At 45.1% G+C, this 17,413-nt stretch overlaps 2 protein-coding genes across 7 annotated transcripts in view; both read right to left on the bottom strand.

The window, feature by feature from the left end:
* Positions 1-2,538, bottom strand: part of LOC107321278 — a 7,727-nt gene extending 5,189 nt beyond the window's left edge. The window contains exons 1-2 of the mRNA XM_032442113.1: positions 2,025-2,538; positions 253-594 (exon numbers count right to left, since the gene is read on the bottom strand). Of these exons, the coding sequence (XP_032298004.1) occupies positions 253-594; positions 2,025-2,100 (418 nt within the window). The 5' untranslated portion in view covers positions 2,101-2,538. The remainder of the gene's footprint in view (positions 1-252; positions 595-2,024) is intronic.
* Positions 2,539-5,778: 3,240 nt separating this feature from the next.
* LOC107321458 lies at positions 5,779-12,318 on the bottom strand. Of its 6 annotated transcripts, none has more exons than XM_015878388.2 (8): positions 12,131-12,308; positions 10,883-11,224; positions 9,730-9,795; positions 9,508-9,570; positions 9,332-9,406; positions 9,125-9,224; positions 8,791-8,911; positions 5,779-6,363 (listed from the first exon to the last, which is right to left on the bottom strand). In XM_015878388.2, exons 1-8 carry the CDS (start codon positions 12,204-12,206, stop codon positions 6,034-6,036), a joined length of 1,173 nt encoding a protein of 390 aa, XP_015733874.1. In that variant the 5' UTR covers positions 12,207-12,308; the 3' UTR covers positions 5,779-6,033. The 6 variants fall into 6 exon arrangements, 3 of the variants coding, with proteins under 3 accessions (XP_015733874.1, XP_015733899.1, XP_032303953.1); XR_001558567.2 differs by lacking the exon at positions 9,332-9,406 and adding an exon at positions 6,557-7,829 and having other exon boundaries at positions 6,266-6,363; positions 9,499-9,570; positions 12,131-12,318; XR_001558566.2 differs by lacking the exon at positions 9,508-9,570 and adding an exon at positions 6,557-7,829 and having other exon boundaries at positions 6,266-6,363; positions 12,131-12,317.
* Between the last annotated feature and the right edge of the window lie 5,095 nt (positions 12,319-17,413).

Raw genomic sequence — 17,413 nt, 5'->3', positions numbered from 1 at the left:
TACACTCAGTGGTGAGTTAGTGGTCAAAGCTGGACAGGTCAGCCTTCTGTACTAGGGTTCTTAACCAAAAGCATCCCCAGGCTTATTTACCTTCACTACCACTAAGGACAGTGAAGGTCATTCTGGAGAACAGGCACCAAGCACATGCTGCTGTGTTGCAAATTGACATGGGATAATGCTTCACCTGCCCTCTGACTCCATCAGACCTGTGCTGCGTGCCAGAAAGCAAGAAGCTGCTAGAGGGAAACTTACTCTGGATTTTGAGGCATAGATCTGGGCTGCTGAAAGAGCCATGAGGGAACACGTTGAAGATGCATCTGTAACAGGATGTATCCTCAGAAGTGAGGTTTTGCAGAGTGATGGCTGAGGTGTTCAGGGCTGCTACAGTGAGTCGTGCCTTCCTCTGAAATGATTCTTGCAGTCGCAGTCCATGGGTTTGGCTGTAAGTGGCTATGTTCCAGACAGAAGATCCGTTTATCTTCTGCCATGTTACTTGAAAGACATTCATACGAAGCAAGAAGTCGCAAGAGAAATTTGCCTCTTGACCAAGGGGTGCTTCAGTAATGCTTTCACACTTCACTGCTTCCTCCAAACCTAGAAACAAACCAGGACACTGAATCAGAGGGAGAGAAAAAGCATGACTTACCTGGTAAAAGCTGTAGTCCCTTGAAGAATCGTGTCTTGTAGAGTGCTGAAACTCCATTGAGAGTCCACAGAGGCTGGTTGGAGATGCTCAGACACCTTTGTTTACAGGTGGCCATCACTCAATTATTCTGTGCTGTGCATTTCCTAGCCATGAAGTAGTGCTTTGGTGAGGAGAAAGAGATAAGGGATCAACTGAATGGAAGACGCACCAATGAAGGACTTCAGCATGGGTCCTGTCTTGCCAAAATACATTAGGGTTTCATCAGCAAATTCACAAGAGTGAATAGTATGCTCTGGCAGCCGGGAAGGCCAACAGTGCCCTGGAGTGCAGCAGGCTCAGCACAGCCAGCTGGGCAGGGAAGGCACTGTCCATCTCTACCCTGTGCTGTGTAGCCTCACCTAGAACACTGCAACTATGAATACCACAATGTAGGAAGGACACAGAACTATTAGACAGTGTCCAAAGGAAGGCTAAAATATAATGAAGGGTCAGGAGGGCGAGACATATGAGGAGAGAGTGAGGTCCCCTGCTTGGCTGAGCCCAGAAGGCTGAAGGGAGGCCTCAAGGCAGCTACAGCCCCTTGTGAGGGAAGAGGAGGGCAGCGCTGAGCTCTGCTCTCTGTGACAGGGACAGAGCCCAAGAGAACAGCATGGAGTCGTGCCAGGGGAGGGTCAGCTGGGGGACAGGGACAGGTGCTGCACCAGAGGGCCAAGGGCATGGCATGGGCTGCCCAGGGCAGTGGGCACAGCCACAGACTGCCAGAGTTCATGAAGCATCTGGACACCACTCTCAGACATAGGGTTTGGACTTGGGGGGATCCTGTGTCAGACAAATGTTGGAATCACTGATCATTATGAGTACTTTCCAAGTCAGGGTATTCTATGATTCTATGCATTTGAGCTTCCCCATTCACGCAGTTTGGGCAAAGCGTATTAGAAAAAAATAACCAAGAAGTTGAGACTTGGATCATCCACCCACTCCCTGTGTGTGGTCCCTATATGCAGCCCAGACAGGGGCACCACCCACCCCGAAGCTGGGCATGAGACAGAGGCACTATCCCTCCTGCCTCAGCCACCTCCCTGCCCACATCACACTGCTGCCAAAAGTTTGCCACAAATAGCTCTCAGTTGTCCTGTAAAGTCCCACTAAACTGGATCTTTTTCCAGAGAACATCCCTGTTTCCCCCACGTTGGCATCTATGAAGGTGCAGGGTACCATAGCCAGTTACAACAGAAACAAACATTGCTCAGAGATGTGAACTGGAAATGCAAAGCTGTGGTGCTAAGGAGCTCAGCTTAGCCCATGAGCTGCTCAGTGTGCCCAGGAAGGCTGCATGCATTCCAGAAAGCCTCTATGGGGAAAGAACATTCCTACTTACCCCTGGCAGCCTCCAGCCAGCAGCTTTGGCAGAGCAGCAGCAGGTAGAGCCCAGCCCAGCAGTCCTGCGGCAGCATTGTGTGGCCGAGCGTGTACCTGAAAACATGGCACTTCTGCCACCTCCCTTGGATGGAGGCTGGCACACAGGTTTCGCGCCTTTTCCAGAAGTGTCCCAATCAGCAAGCACTTCCTTGCACTTCATCCCGCCTAGTCAATCATTAATCCCACCTGTGAACCATTACTTCCATCCGTGATGCTCACATTACTGGCAAGGCTATGCAGATTTGTTCCCCAGACAGCAAGTGCTCTCAGGCTTAGAAATAACCAACAACCCCTAAAAAGAAAGCAGGAATGCTTGGGGTTCCTCACAGGTCTGTCAGAGCCACCCTAAAAAGTTCAGCCATCACAAGAGCTCGTGCCTTGCAAGGTGTAACTGTTCTGAGTAATGCAGGTGGCTGGTGGCCAGAGGGAGAAGAGAGTACAGCAGCTCCCAGTTTTTCTCTGCTCTGGAAAGAAGTAAATAGAGGCAAATACACAATGGTTACTACCCAGCTGCTCACCTGGCACTATGATGGGCACCAACCCTGCGGTCCCCAGAGTGATCCAGCAGCAAGGACACACCAGCAAGAAGAGGAGTTGGATGCTAGTTGTACAATGACAATAACATAACAATAGTAGTAAATAACCAAAAGATTATTTACAGGAAAAACTTACCCATATGGAAGCCTTCAGTCTGCTGGGAAATGCTGAGGCAATCTCTACCAAGGAGCAATCTCCAAGAGATGCTGCCTTAGTGGTGGTCAGCCCTTAAATGAGGTCTAGAGGAGGTGGAGTCAAGCTCCACCCCTCCCAGGAGCACAGCTCAATTACTCTCACCTGTGCTTCCACAGCTGACCTAACACTCACCTCAGCTGATTAATTAGAGTTTCAGGCTGTGATTACTAGTTTCCCATACACTCCTCCACCACGGAGACAGCATAGAGACAGCCAGAAAGTCCACTGCTTCGCTCCAACCTGCAAACCAAAGCCAAGAACACAAGCTGCATTAAGAAAGGAGTCTGTAGAGGGCAGGTTTAACTGGAGATTCCCCTTCCCAAGTCTGTCTGTGTCCAGTGCAATTTCACAGACCTAAAGCCAGCAGAGTGATGTGGACTTGTGCTCAGGGATGGAAACAAGGATTTCACGGTTCAGCCACGCAGCTCTTTGCCACACAGTAACCCAGCAAGGAGACCCCCAGCAAGGAGACCATGCACCCTGCTAGTTTCTGGTTATATTTGGAGAATAGTGATCTCCGTGCTTGATGAATTTGTTCTGGACTTGTCTTTATAAAAGGGAAAAGCCTATCTCACATGCATATCTTTCTGCAAAGCGATTTCTATAAAACTTCTGTGTTCATCTCTGCTATTTAGGAATTCGGTGCTTCCAATAGACAGTTGAGCACTTGCATAGGATTTGCTCAAATTATACTTTTATGGTGAGTCTCCCAGAAGCATTTGGCAGCAGTAGATGCCATTTGGTTATACCAATCAGAGCTACAACTACAAATCACATGTGTCCAAGATTACCACATTAATTTATCTGCTTGGTCACAGTGATGGTTTGGATAAATAAATAAATAAAAGCATTAAACTCTCCATCAGGAAAAGCCAAGCTGAAGCCTCCACTTGTAACCCACGTGACAACCAAATTCAAGGCCAACAGGAGCAGCATGTGGCTTCCAGAAGGCAGGAAATAGCTGCCCTTTAAATGCAAGTGGTATGTGGTTGAAACATGACTTGAAATTTTGCTAAAGCTCCCTGAATTGAAAAAAACAGCTGCAGAAAATCCAGCTCCCTCACAAGATCATCCATGGCCCTCAACAACCATAACAGAACTTGTCAGGTTTTTGGCACCCTAGATGCTTTCCCAGTTCCCATCAGACACCCAGAAATGATACTTCTCCTTGTGATTCCACACTTGCCTTAGCAAACCTTTCATTCATCACAATCTCAGAACAGACTTAGGAGCATGTCCTCATTGCTTCCTGGGTATACACTCTCACCTTGCAAGATTCTTTGCAAGTTTACCAGGGCTTCAAGGCAGGACTGAAACCAAGTTCCCTGTTAGTTACTTTCCATTTCAGTGACCACAGTCAGTGTTCTCTACTGGACCCAGCCTCTGTTCATTTCACTGTGTGATGCTGTAGCTGCACTTCCTTACTTTACTATCTTCCATGACCCTGAGGGAGGTCATCCACTGCTGGAGAGAGAACTGCAGATGTCTAACCAGCCAGTCCTGCTGTTTACATGAGCGTAGCAGGCTGCTGTGGGAAGTGCTTTACTGATCCCAGAAGAAGCGCAAGGCCAAACATGTGAACACGAGCCCAAAGCAGGAACCTGAAAGGCAGCAGTGCAGCACGTAGGTTATTGTCTGTGGCCCTGGATATCACTTGCCTGGGGGAGGATTAACTATCTTCTTTGTATTTTGGATGTTCCAGATAGCCAAGCTTTCACTTTCAGGTTGCATAACAGGAAAAAGTTCTTCACCAAAAGGGAAATAAGCCCTGGAACACATTCCTCAGGGCAATGGTCACGGCACCTAACATGACAAACTTCAAGAAATGTTTACACAAGACTCTCAGACACATGGTCTGATTTATGGGTGGCCCTCTGTGGAGCCAGGAGTTGGAATCGATGATCTTTATGGGTCTCTAATGACATGGGAGATTCTATGATTCTATTTACCTGACCAAGACAGATCAGAAAATACAAACAAGCACCTTGAGTTACGAAGGCACTCTTGGAGGTCTTTGCAGCTGCGATCCATTCCACCAACAAATTCCGATCTCCTCCACTAGAGGGTACTGAGCCACTGGAGAAAAATGCACTCTGCCCTGAAGCTGCACAAGCTGGCAGAAGCCTTCCCTGAGAGTAAAGTTTCCCGTAATAAAGTAGAGAACAGAGGAAGCTTCCCATCCTAAGCTCTTAAACTTGTAACACTTTCCCAAATATCTGTCTTAGTACACTCCCACGGGCCTTGGTGCATCTGCAGCACAGATCCTTCTGCCTGATTATTTGTGGAGCACCGAAGGAGAACATGCAGTAACGTGTTGGTCAATATGGTAAACTCACAGCCTTCCACAACCATGACCTCTCCTCTCACAGCCTTGCTAGAAAGTGGAAAACAGACTGAAGAGTCCAAATAGAGAGGAAAAACCCATAGTGCCAGAAATGGCACCACAGGGTATCTCAGTCTAAAGGAAATCTGGGATGCCACCTTGTACAGGACCATGCAAAAGCAGGAGTAGGGAGATCAGGTTGCTCCAGGCCCTGTCCAGGAAAATTTTGTCTGTGTCTGAGGCTGGGGCCTCCTCAGCCTTGCTGGGCTCTTGTTCCAATGTCTGTCCTACCTCTCAGTAAGGAACAAAAAAACATTTATCACACTGAATGGGAACTTCTTGTTCCCATTGCTCCTACCCTGACTGCCAGGTGCCTCTGACAGGAAGACAGTGCCATCTTCTCCACAGCTGTAGGATTTAGCTAGTCCACCCATGACTCCCAAGCCAAGTCATCTACTTACAAGCTGGTCCACCTCTATGCTAGCTGGCACTCGTACCTGCAGACCCACACTTGCCCCACACACCACATACAGATGCTGACACTGGCCAGTCTGGTGGATGGTATGTTTTATGTGGGTGTTTCTAGTCCCCAGCACCACAGTCTCAGCCCAGCTGCTGGCACTAGACCCCCAGGCACACAAACACATCAAATATAGAGTTAAGGTACGAAAAAAATAGAAGGTCATTTAATAAGAAAACATACATTGTCTCCCACTGCTTCCCATCTCATTAACCACACCATCATAAAACAAAGACCCCATCGTTTAAAAGATGCTCTAGAGGTAGCTTATCTTGACAGTAAACACACTTGACTTCTGGGACTGAAGGACGACTGAGACAGCACCAGGAGGGCCTCTATACGCTGTCTCTTCCTCTGAGCTCTTAGCTTGAATTCCCCACCCATGTGAAGTCCTCAGTTCTCCTCTGGACTTCTAGCAAGAGGGCTTTGGTGGGCTGATTTCTCTCCTGTACTGGGCCAAGGAGTAACCAGGGCAGGGCATAATTCAGACTCCTCACATTCCTCTGTGTCACTGTTCTTCATGAGTTTGCAGCCCAGCATATCATTGCTCAAATCATTTAGCTCCACATGGGATATGTTGCGGCTGGTACTGTCTAGGCTGCCAGCTTTATCTGAAATCGGAAGCCTCTTGTTTCTCTTCCAGGTTTCTCTTTCTTTGTACTCTTCCCAGTTTCTCCTCAGATACAGTAGCCATTTGAGAAGTGCAGATCCTGGTGTCTGCCTCTGTAAAAGAATCAGCACAATAATTAACCATGATCATTATCATGAATACAAGAAAACAAAAGGTCTCCAGTTCACAGCAGTGGTGAGGTGGTGCCACCCCTAAGCCACTCTGTGGTCTCTGCATAAGCCACTGGCAAAATTTTGCTTTTGGTGAAACAGTGTGTTGAGATGCTCAGGCACTCCCTGAACATACCTGGAACAGCTGCTCCTTCAACTGTGGCCTGATCTGAGAGGTACCAAACTGTACAGTCTGGGAGCACTGGAACTGCACGACTGGGAGAAGATTCCAGAATTGCCTCATCTGCACTGTGGCCAGAAAGGAAAGTTTTCTGACTAAAGGTAGTTATCTCAAGGTCCTGCTGTTAAGGGATTCCTAAGCAACCCCTTGAGTTCTTGAGGAACCTCAGCTTGCTGTGATCTTTCATCTCCCCCGGACTTGGGACAGACTATTATTGAGATACAACACTGAAGAAATAGAGTCCCTTTTGGGACAGATCTCATTATTCAATGAGAGATGATGAAAGGGATGCTAAGAAATTCAAACACCCATCAGAATACTCTGCATGAAAATTTCAGACGAACCTTATCATTCTCAAACACTTAACTAAGTCATTGTATTTGGCTGTAGTAAGCACCATTGAATTGTTGTTAAAATGGCCTAGGATTAAGTGAAGCTAACCCTAAATTATTGCTAAAACAAGAGCTATATCATAATCAGACTGTGACAACGGGACTAGCAAGAGCTTGAAAGAGGAAACCCATCGGAGGTCAAAGAGAAGTACTAATGGGACCAAAGAGCATCCACAGTCACTTATCAGTTGTGTCTGTAGATGCCACCAGCCCTCCAGTAGACCTTGATAGCTATGTGGACCAGCAGGGCAGGACAAACATGTCTGGGAAAATATCTGTGTAAGACTGCCAGTCAGAGAGCCTGAGCTCTGCAGTGTTGCATCACCTTTGCACAGAAGGGACATCCCACCCACATGGAAAGGTATTTCCAGGACCTCATCTGCTTTTCCATTTAACTGCTGGCCAGCTTTCCTCCTTCAAGCTCCAGGCACTCACCAGCATTGCTAGAGCATAGCTGAGGCATGTATGTTGCCATCTACCCGGCAGCTGACTGGAGCAGTGGAGATTTGACAGTGAGGGAACATCCTGGTTTCATACCCAAATAGCGTGACTGCTCCATAAACAGCCCTGCAGAACTGGACCCCAGCAGAGCAAGTCCAAGACCACCTCATGAGACTGAATGTGTACATGTTTTTGATGCCACATGACATGCATCCCAGGGACCTAAGGGAGATGACCGATGTTGTTGCCAAGCTACTCTCCATCATATTTGATAAGTTGCAGCTGTCAGGTGAAGTTCTCGGTGACTGGAAAAAGAGAAACATCACTCCCATATTCAAGAAACGTAAAAATGAAGGCTCAGCAACTACAGGCTGATGTCTGTGAAGCAGATCCTCCTGGAAAAGATGTTAAGGTGTATGTGAGACATGGAGGTGATCTGAGACATCACAGCTTCACCAAGGGCAGATAATGCCTGACCAATCAGGTGGCTTTCTATGATGGAGTGACAGCATTGATGGACAACGGATGTCGTCTGCCTGGACTTATGCAAAGCCTTTGACATGGTTCTGCAGCACAGCCTTATCGCTAAATTGGAAAGATATGAATTTGAAGGGTGAACTAGGGGTTCTGGTAAATTAAGGACTCAACATGAGCCAACAGTGCGCACTCACATCCCTGAAGTCCAACGGTATGCTGGTCTGCATCAAAAGAGATGTAGTCAGCAGGAAGATGAAAGTGATTATCCCCTCTACTCTGTCCTCATGAAGCCCTAGCTGGAGTTTTGTACCCAGGTTTGTGGCCCCCAAGGCAGGTAAGAGCTGAGCTTTTGGAAAGGATGAAGATTTACAGAAGGCTGCAGCACTTCTATAAAAATAGGCTGAAGAATCTGGGCTTGTTCAGCCTGGAGAAAAGACAGCTTCAGCAACACCTCACTGAGGCCTTCCAATTTAAAGGGAGATTATAAAGAAGAGGGAAATAAACTTGGTACATGTATAGATATTGACAGGACAAGAAGGAATGGTTTTAAACTAAAATGGAGATTTAGATTAGATTTTAGGGGTAAATTTTTCATTGTGAAGGTGGACAGACACTGGAACAGGTTACCCAGAAAAGCTGTGCATGTCTCATCCCCGGAATCATTCAAGGCATGGTTGGATGAGATGCTGGGCAGCTTGGTCTAGTCGGTCTCCACCCATGATAGAGTGGTGTAACTGGGTGGTCTTCAAGAACGCTTTTAACCGAAGCCATTCTATGATTCTATCTCAACAGAAGATTTTTGTCATGTTCCTCCCAATAATTGTCCAAAACTTCTGAAAGATTTGGAGAATTGCTGGAAGTGCTGGGAACTGGCATTACCTCATTTTGATAAGCACTGCCTTGAACCTTCGGTGTTTCCAGGCTTACAGATTGCTCACTTACATCCTCCTGTAAGCCTTCCTCCTTTTCAGGTGTGCGATGCGCTCTGCGTTTCTGCAGTCTGAAAGAAAAACAAACAAACAACACAAATTCATCAAATAATACTTAGAAATCTGACATTTAGAGTGAAACTAGTTGCATTAAAACTAGTGTTTCCACCTGGGTGAGTTTCCAGTGCAAGTATATAAAAACATCAACAGGAAAGAGAAAGGCAAATTGCAATGTGAACACAGGTAAACCATGTTATTCACAAGACAATGAAAATCACTCTTACTTTCTCCTCCTTGTTTTGATTAGCCCCACGATGAGAAGTATCAAGGTTCCTAAGACAGCACCTAGGAAGAACACCACAAGGTCTATTCTCTTCTGAATACCTACAAAGAGACACAAAGCATGAAGGAGTGTCAGTATATTCCTCCTGTCCTCTTCCACAGGTTGTGACTAAACTAAAACATTAATCATTTTAATTTTAAATACATACCAGAAATACCTCTTGTACTGGGGGAACCTATAACCTGCATTTTGTCTTCTATTTTGTTGTTTGTGTTTCCACTTTCTGTAAAAGGAATTTTTACAATTAGGGTAAATTTTCACAATTTGCTCAGTGACTAAACTGAAACATTAATCATTTTACTTTTAAATAAATACCAGAAATACCTCTTGTATTGGTGGAACCCACATACAACTTTTTGACCTCTGGGTTGCTCGTGTTTACGCTTTCTGTAAAATGAAGTTTTATAATTAGGGAAGATTTTCATCATTCCTGAGTGATGTCCTATGGCATGAAGGAGTGTCAGTATACTCCTCTTGTCCTCTTCCAGAGGTTGTGACTAAACTGAAACATTAATTATTTTACTTTTAAATAAATATCAGAAATACCTCTTGTATTGGTGGAACCCATACCCAGCATTTTGTCTTCTATTTTGTTGTTTGTGTTTCCACTATCTGTAAAAGGAATTTTTACAATTAGGGAAGTTTTTCCTCATTCCTGAGTGATATGCTGTAAGACCCTCTATGAGAAAGACTGCTCCCCAGTATTCAACCGCAAGGGCCTACTCTACAAGCACACACCAGCTGGGGATGCTGCTGGAGAACATCATCCCCAAATAAGTGATCACATATAAAAAGAAACACACACATAGATACATGCTCACCTTTGTAACCTGATTTAGGGAGCCTCCTTAGGCCGGGGGATTGGACTTGATGATCTATGGAGGTCTCTTCCAACCCCTACGATTCTGTGATGCTGTCATTCCTACATACTAATATACACACACACGCACCATACAGCCACAGAAGTACTATAGGAAGGAGCCTTCTGTATGGTTTCAAATCAAGAAATATTCATCCCACATAAGGTCAGCACTCTCAGAAAAGATCTCTAATGAGGCCAGACTCTTTAAGACAAGTCGCACTACTATAACTGCACACACCACTGCTGATCTAGACAGCAACCAAACAATGGGGAATCACACACAACATGGTGATATTTTTGTTTCCTGGGAGCTGGATAGCAGGGTCACTGCTGATACTGATTTCAAAAGTACTCCCTGCTTCAAGCTGCACTTCTCCATGCAAACTCAGCCATGACTTTTTATTGTGAGCTGAAATGATTTCATTTTCCTTCACAAGCCAATGCTTTCAGGTAGCCAGCAGAGAAGGTGCATCTGTTTGCCACTGTCATTGTTCCATTTGAGTTTTTTATGTGGTGTATCTTGGGGGGCCTGTTTAGGCCTTCATTAACCAACTGGATGATATCAAGAGAGGCTTTCCTGTTACTGAGCAAACAGCAGAGAGGAAATCTTTGGTAGCCAATCGGTAATTAAATTCCTCTTTTAGCTCAGAAATCTCTCATCATTACCATCACTACCGCTATGGACAAGTGAGTTCATTCTGGAGAATATCCACTGAGCAGATGCTGCTGTGGGGCAAATTGACATGGATGGAGGAGGATAACATTTCACCTGCCCTCTGACTCCATCAGACCTGTGCTGTGTGCCAGAAAGCAAGAAGCTGCTAGTGGGAAACTTACTCTGGATTTTGAGGCATAGATCTGGGCTGCTGAAAGAGCCATAAGGGAACACATTGAAGATGCATCTGTAACAGGATGCATCCTCAGATGTGAGATTTCGCAGAGCAATGGCTGAAGTGTTCAGGGCTGCTACAGTGAAACATGCCTTCCTCTGAAATGATTCTTGCAGTCGCAGCCCATGGATTTGGCTGTAAGTTGCTATGTTCCAGAAAGAAGATCCGTTTATCTTCTGCCAAGTTACTTGAAAGACATTCATACGAAGCAAGAAGTCGCAAGAGAAATTTGCCTCTTGACCGATGGTTGCTTCATTAATGCTTTCACACTTCACTGCTTCCTCCAAACCTAGAAACAAACCAGGACACAGAATCAGAGAGAAAAATACATGACTTAGCTGGTAAAAGCTGTAGCCCCTTGAAGCATTGTGTGTTGCAGAGTGCTGAAACACCGTGGAGAGTCCACAGAGGCTGCTTGGAGATGCTCAGACACCTTTGTTTACAGGTGGCCATCACTCAATTAGTCAGTGTTGTGCATTTCCTAGCCATGAAGCAGTGCTTTGGTGAGGAAAAGAGATAAGGGATCAACTGAAGGGAACTTCAGCATGGGTCCTGCCTTGCTGAAAGGCATCTGGGGTACAGCAGCAAATTCACAAGAGTGATCAGTATGCTCTGGCAGCCAGGAAGGCCAACTGTACCCTGGAGTGCAGCAGGCTCAGCACAGGAAGCCAGGCAGGGGAAGGAACTGTCCTGCTCAACTCTGTGCTGCGTAGCCTCACCTAGAGCACTGTATGCAACTATGAATTCCACAATGTAGGAAGGACATAGAACTATTAGACAGTGTCCAAAGGAAGGCTAAAATATAGTGAATGGTCAGGAGGGCGAGACATATGAGGAGTGAGAGAGGTCCCCTGGTTGGTTCAGCCCAGAAGGCTGCAAGGAGACCTCAGCCACCTCCCTGCCCACATCCCACTGCTGGCAAAAGTTTCCCCAAACAGCTCTGGGTTGTCCTGTAAAGCTCCATTAATGTGGCTCTTTTTCCAGAGAACATTCCTGCACCCCCACGTTGGCATCTATGAAGGTGCAGGGAACCACAGCCAGTTCCAACAGAAACACACATTGCTCAGAGATGCAAGCTGGAAATGCAAAGCTGTGGTGCTAAGGAGCTCAGCTTAGCCCATGAGCTGCTCAGCATGCCCAGGAAGGCTGCATGCATTCCAGAAAGTCTCTATGGGAAAAGAACATTCCTACTTACCCCTGGCAGCCTCCAGCCAGAAGCTTTGGCAGAGCAGCAGCAGAGAGAGCACAGCCCAGCACGCCTGCAGCAGCATTGTGGGGCCGAGTGTGTACCCGAAAACCTGCCACCTCAGTTGGATGGAGGCTGGCCCACAGGTTTTGCACCTTTTGTGGAGGTGTCCCAAAAGACCAATCAGCAAGCACTTTCCTGCACTTCATCTTGCCTAGTCAATCATTAATCCCACCTGTGAATCATTACTTCCACCCGTGATGCTCACATTACTGGCATAGCTATGCAGATTTGTTCCCCAGACAGCAAGGGCTCTCAGGTGTAGAAATAACCAACAGCCCCAAAAAAGAGAGCAGGAATGCTTGGGGTTCCTCACAGGCCTGTCAGAACCACCCTAGAAAGCTCAGCCGTCACAAGAGCTCATGCCTTGCAAGGTGTAACTGTTCTGAGTAATGCAGGTGGCTGTTGGCCAGAGAGAGAAGAAAAGAGAGTAGAGTAGCACCCACTTTTTCTCTGCTTTGGGAAGAAGTGAAGAGAGGCACTACACAAGGGTTACTGCCCTGCAGCTCACTGAGCACCATGCTGGGCACCAACCCTGAAGCTCCCAGAGAGATCCAGCAGCAAAGACTCACCAGAAAGAGAAGTTGGATGCTACTTGTACAATGCAATATCAAAAAGATGGTAGTAAATATCCAAAAGGTTATTGACAGGAAAAACACACCTATCTGGTAGCCTTCAGTCTGCTGGGAAATGCTGAGGCAATCACTACCAAGGAGCAATCACCAAGAGATACTGCCTCAGTGGTGGTCAGCCCTTAACAGAGGTCAAGAGGAGGTGGAGTCGATCTCCACCCCTCCCAGGAGCACAGCTCAATTACTCTCACCTGTGCTCCCACAGCTGACCCAACACTCACCTCAGCTGATTAATCAGAGTTTCAGGCTGTGATTACCAGTTTCCCATACACTCCTCCACCACAGAGGCAGCATAGAGACAGCCAGAAAGTCCATTGCTTCGCTCCAACCTGCAAACCAAAGCCAAGAACACAAGCTGCATTATGAAAGGAGTCTGTAGAGGGCAGGTTTAACTGGAGATTCCCCTCCCCGAGTCTGTCTGTGTATAATGCAATTCCACAGACCTAAAGCCAGCAGAGTGATGTGGACTTGTGCTCAGGGATGTACCCAGGATTTCACTGTTCAGCCACACAGCTCTTTGCCACACAGTAACCCAGCAGGGAGACCATGCACCCTGCTAGTTTCTGGTTGTATTTACAGAATAGGGACCTCTGTGCTTGATTAATTTGTTCTGGACTTGTCTTTATGAAAGGGAAAAGCCTATCTCACATGCATATCTTCCTGCAAAGCAGCTTCTATACAACGTCTGTCTGTGTTCATCTCTGCTATTTAGTAATTCAATGCTTCCTACAGACAGATGAGCACTTGCATGGGGCTTTGCTTATTTCATACTTTCATGGTGAGTCTCCCAGAACCTGTTGGCAGCAGTAGGTGGTGACATATGCAGGGCCTGGGGGAGGTACATCTCCATTTTATTTCCTATGTGACAGGGGCACTTAGCACAATTCTCTTCAATCCTGCCCCCATTTCTCTACTTCTATCTCATGTTCCAGGGAGCAGAGTGGAAATTTTATTTTAGCAACAATTTCATCCCTGAACATCACTGTTGCACTGTTGTTTTTCCCCTGACGTTGTTTCTGATATCCCCTCCTCTCCAACTTTTATTTTACGTTCTGTTCCTGAACTATGTACATACAAACAATGAGTCAAGCTTTCCCATCCCAAGCATTTTAACAAAGGGTCTTGGTGATGCAGCTCTGCTTTAAAGCAACCACCATGGAGGACTACTTCTAGGCAGACCTTGCAGCTTTCAACTTTTAGCTAAAGCAGTATGTTTGTACTGTTAAGATAAAAACACCCTGCCCTTAATTAATTCTTCTTAAAATAATAATAATAATTTGAAAGAAAGAATGAAAGGAAAGGAAAGAAAAGAAAAAAGAAAAGAAAAGAAAAGAAAAGAAAAGAAAAGAAAAGAAAAGAAAAGAAAGAAAAGAAAAGAAAAGAAAAGAAAAGAAAAGAAAGGAAAAGAAAAGGAAAGAAAGGAAAGAAAAGGAAAGAAAGGAAAGAAAGGAAGGAAAGGAAGGAAAGGAAAGAAAAGAAAGGAAAAGAAAAGGAAAGAATTAAGAAAGAGAAAAGAAAGAAAAAAGAAGAAAGGAAAAGAAAGGAAAGAAAAGAGAAGAAAGAAAGGGAAGAAAAAAAGAAGGAAGAAGAAAGTCTGAAGAACTGCCTTGGAATTAAACTGAAAGGAACACTTGCTGGGGGTAAGTCTCATTTTCAGGCTTTAGTCTTTCTCTTTCCATTTATGCCACAATGGAGAATGAATGACTAGCACGGAGAAAGGCAGATGATCAGTATGTGGCTCCTTGTATCCTGGGGTGTTGACACAGGAACACAACATTAGAGCTTTTCCCAGCTCAGCCAACTCCTGGTGGGGAGTAGAGAAAGGGGTCCCTAGCAAAAAATAGGTTCTGGAGACAAGAAAGCAGCATCTTTGAAGGTCAGATGAGTGGGGTAGCATCAGGGAGAGGAATCAGCCATGAACAGACTTGGGAAGACCAGCTAGAAGTTAGAGGATCCCCAGACCTTCTCACTCATCATTCAGAAGAACAGTCACTAGTGTTGACTGATGTTTTCTCCTGGTGAATTCTGGTTTTAGTTTTTTCCCCTAATGTGGCCCCCAGATCCATCTCTGTCAGATCCACAGTTGGGTGATACGGTCATGAACCTAAGACTGAAGAGTTAGCACTACAGAATCAGCAGAAGTACCTTTTGCTGGGCCAAATCCCACCAGAGAACATAGCTTCACCCCTCCTTCAGGCTGGGACATTGTTACCTATGATCCAGGCTCAGTCCTTCTCATTCTGCATCTTACTCAGAAGGCTTTTACCCCAGAGGAGCCTGCAGAGAGCTCAGTGCTTTCTGCTGATGCTACAGTCAGGTCTTGGCTTACCCCTTTAGCCCGAGTGAAAACCTGAGAATTCCTTTCCAATGGTCTTGACACGGCTAGAAATCTTTACAGCTGAGACATCTGTCTCTGAGGAAGAACTGCTGAAGATACATGAACCACTGAGCTGAGAATGGCCACATTGCTTCCATTGACAAATTCTTTCTAGAAAGGACACAACCCATGCTTTATATCCTCAAAACGAAGTAGTTCTGAATTTGATATGCAAAGTTCTTAAAACATTATTGGATTTTCCCTTTTCTCATCTTTGTGTATGGGTTATGATATTTAAAATAAACCTGTGGCAACAAATGTCTTAATTTCCTTTGTCCGATGGAAAGGTGAAAAAAACTCATTTATGAAAATAGCTACATTTCTGTAGAACTGTAGCTTTATTTCTGTAAATTGCTCCTTGACACCTCTGAGGCAAATGTTAGTTTCTTTCAACTTAAAATATAACACTGGGTATTCACAGGATTTTTAGCATCCCATCACAATCTGTTTAAAGGATAATACCAAATACAATATTCAATATTAAAAGAACTTTTTTTTTAAACTTTTAGTGTAAAAGTCATTTGTTTGTTGTTGTTTTTTTTCCCTCACTAGTTTTTCCTCATCTCTTAATCTTTTGTATGTGATCTCTGGTGCACTTTTACTAGAAAAGCCACTTTTTCTTCCCCTTTCTTTGGGATGATTCATCCTAAAAATTGCAGTTCAGGAAATCATAATGATGGTTGTGCTGTAGATGAGTCTTAGACTGAGGATTCTCTCAGGCTTCCCAGAAATTTCACGTGGATCTTTTACCCGAAGCTGAACAGACCACAGCAAAGTCTGTCTGCTTGGATAAGATTTGAGCGCCTCTTTCACACACAGCTTTATGTAAGCAAAGATGAAAGCTGTGAAGATATGAGAAAGTCTTTTGTACGGCTTTCCAAAGTTCAAGTGATTTCTGGTATCCTAAGAGTGAAAACAAAAGTATGTCTGACCTTTATCCATCTGGTTTGATAGCCTCTTTATGAAGAGAAACACACTCAATTAAGGCAATTCTCTCATTTCAGCTGGTTTACTGCTGCCCAGTGCTGAAAAAGGAGTGAACAATAATAGGCTATATTTTTTTCCAAGTATGAATTCATAAGAAAATTCCCTGATGTGGTATTTAGTTGATGAATAATTCTTCTGGGCCACAGAACAATGAAATGATGAATGGTGCTTTCAGACTTCAGTCGCCAAAACAAAGTTCTCTTTCACTGCATGGATTTAGTTCATGTCTCTGCCAGTAGTGGATCTGATAGGATAATATTCTTCCTGCTTCAGCCATGACTTGCCAAATGTGTGAGGGCAGCACGTCATCTACATTTCAAAGTCACATCCTCAGTCCTTTTGTGTCACTGCCCTGGTGGAGTCAGGAACCAGCACCCAGAGAGAAGAAACACCAGCGCAGGCAGATCCTTGCAGCAACCTGCCATGTCAGTGCATGAACATGGACAAGCCACACAACCTTAGAATTCTTTTCTATATACTCATACAAATAAGTTCAAAAAGCATAGCTTGGCATCTTATTCAAGGACTGTATCTAGACATAAGTGTATAAAATGCTATGGTGCTATGCAGAGTGGAACATGCGCTCTCATTTATAACGCTTCGCACTGTGTCAGCAAACTGTTGTCAGGGCTCTTGTAGTTTTAAAAGTTGAACAATAACTGTTTTCCATTTCTCCCCACCCCAGATATGATAAGGCATTAGCACAGGCTTCCCAGGGAGGTAGGGGTCACTGCCCCTAGAAATATGGGCATATGGTGGTGATGGCCAATGGTTGCACTAGGTGATCGTAGTGGTCTTTTCCAACCTTTATAATTCTATTATTTTTATATTCCAATGAATGACCAGTACACCAATATGCCATAGGCTTTTCTCTAGTTTGACTTGACTACATTTTCCAGGTGAATAAAAAATCAAATTGCACCCTTCCATAAAAATCAAAAGTCCCCAGAGAAAAAGTCAACCCTATTCATATGGCCCAATTCACAAAAAGCAAAGGAAAACAAAACCAAATAGAAACTCGCACACAAAAAACCTCCAAACCTTTGTGGGAGACATAATGCAAGATTAAGTTCTACAGGGAATACGTGCTTCAGGCTTGGTTCCAGCCTATGCTGTCATCAAAGCTATGTTATAATTGTCCTTATCTTCATTTCCCCCATCTCCTCTGTAACTAAACCCATCATGAGGTCCTGCAGCAAGGGGGAATTTTGGTCAGTGTATGGATGTAGGCTGTAA

The sequence above is a fragment of the Coturnix japonica genome, chromosome 1 (assembly GCF_001577835.2).
Source record: "Coturnix japonica isolate 7356 chromosome 1, Coturnix japonica 2.1, whole genome shotgun sequence".
Classification (NCBI taxonomy): Eukaryota; Metazoa; Chordata; class Aves; order Galliformes; family Phasianidae; genus Coturnix; species Coturnix japonica.
The sequence above is the reverse complement of the archived record's forward strand: the minus strand, read 5'-3'. Positions and strand labels throughout refer to the sequence as shown.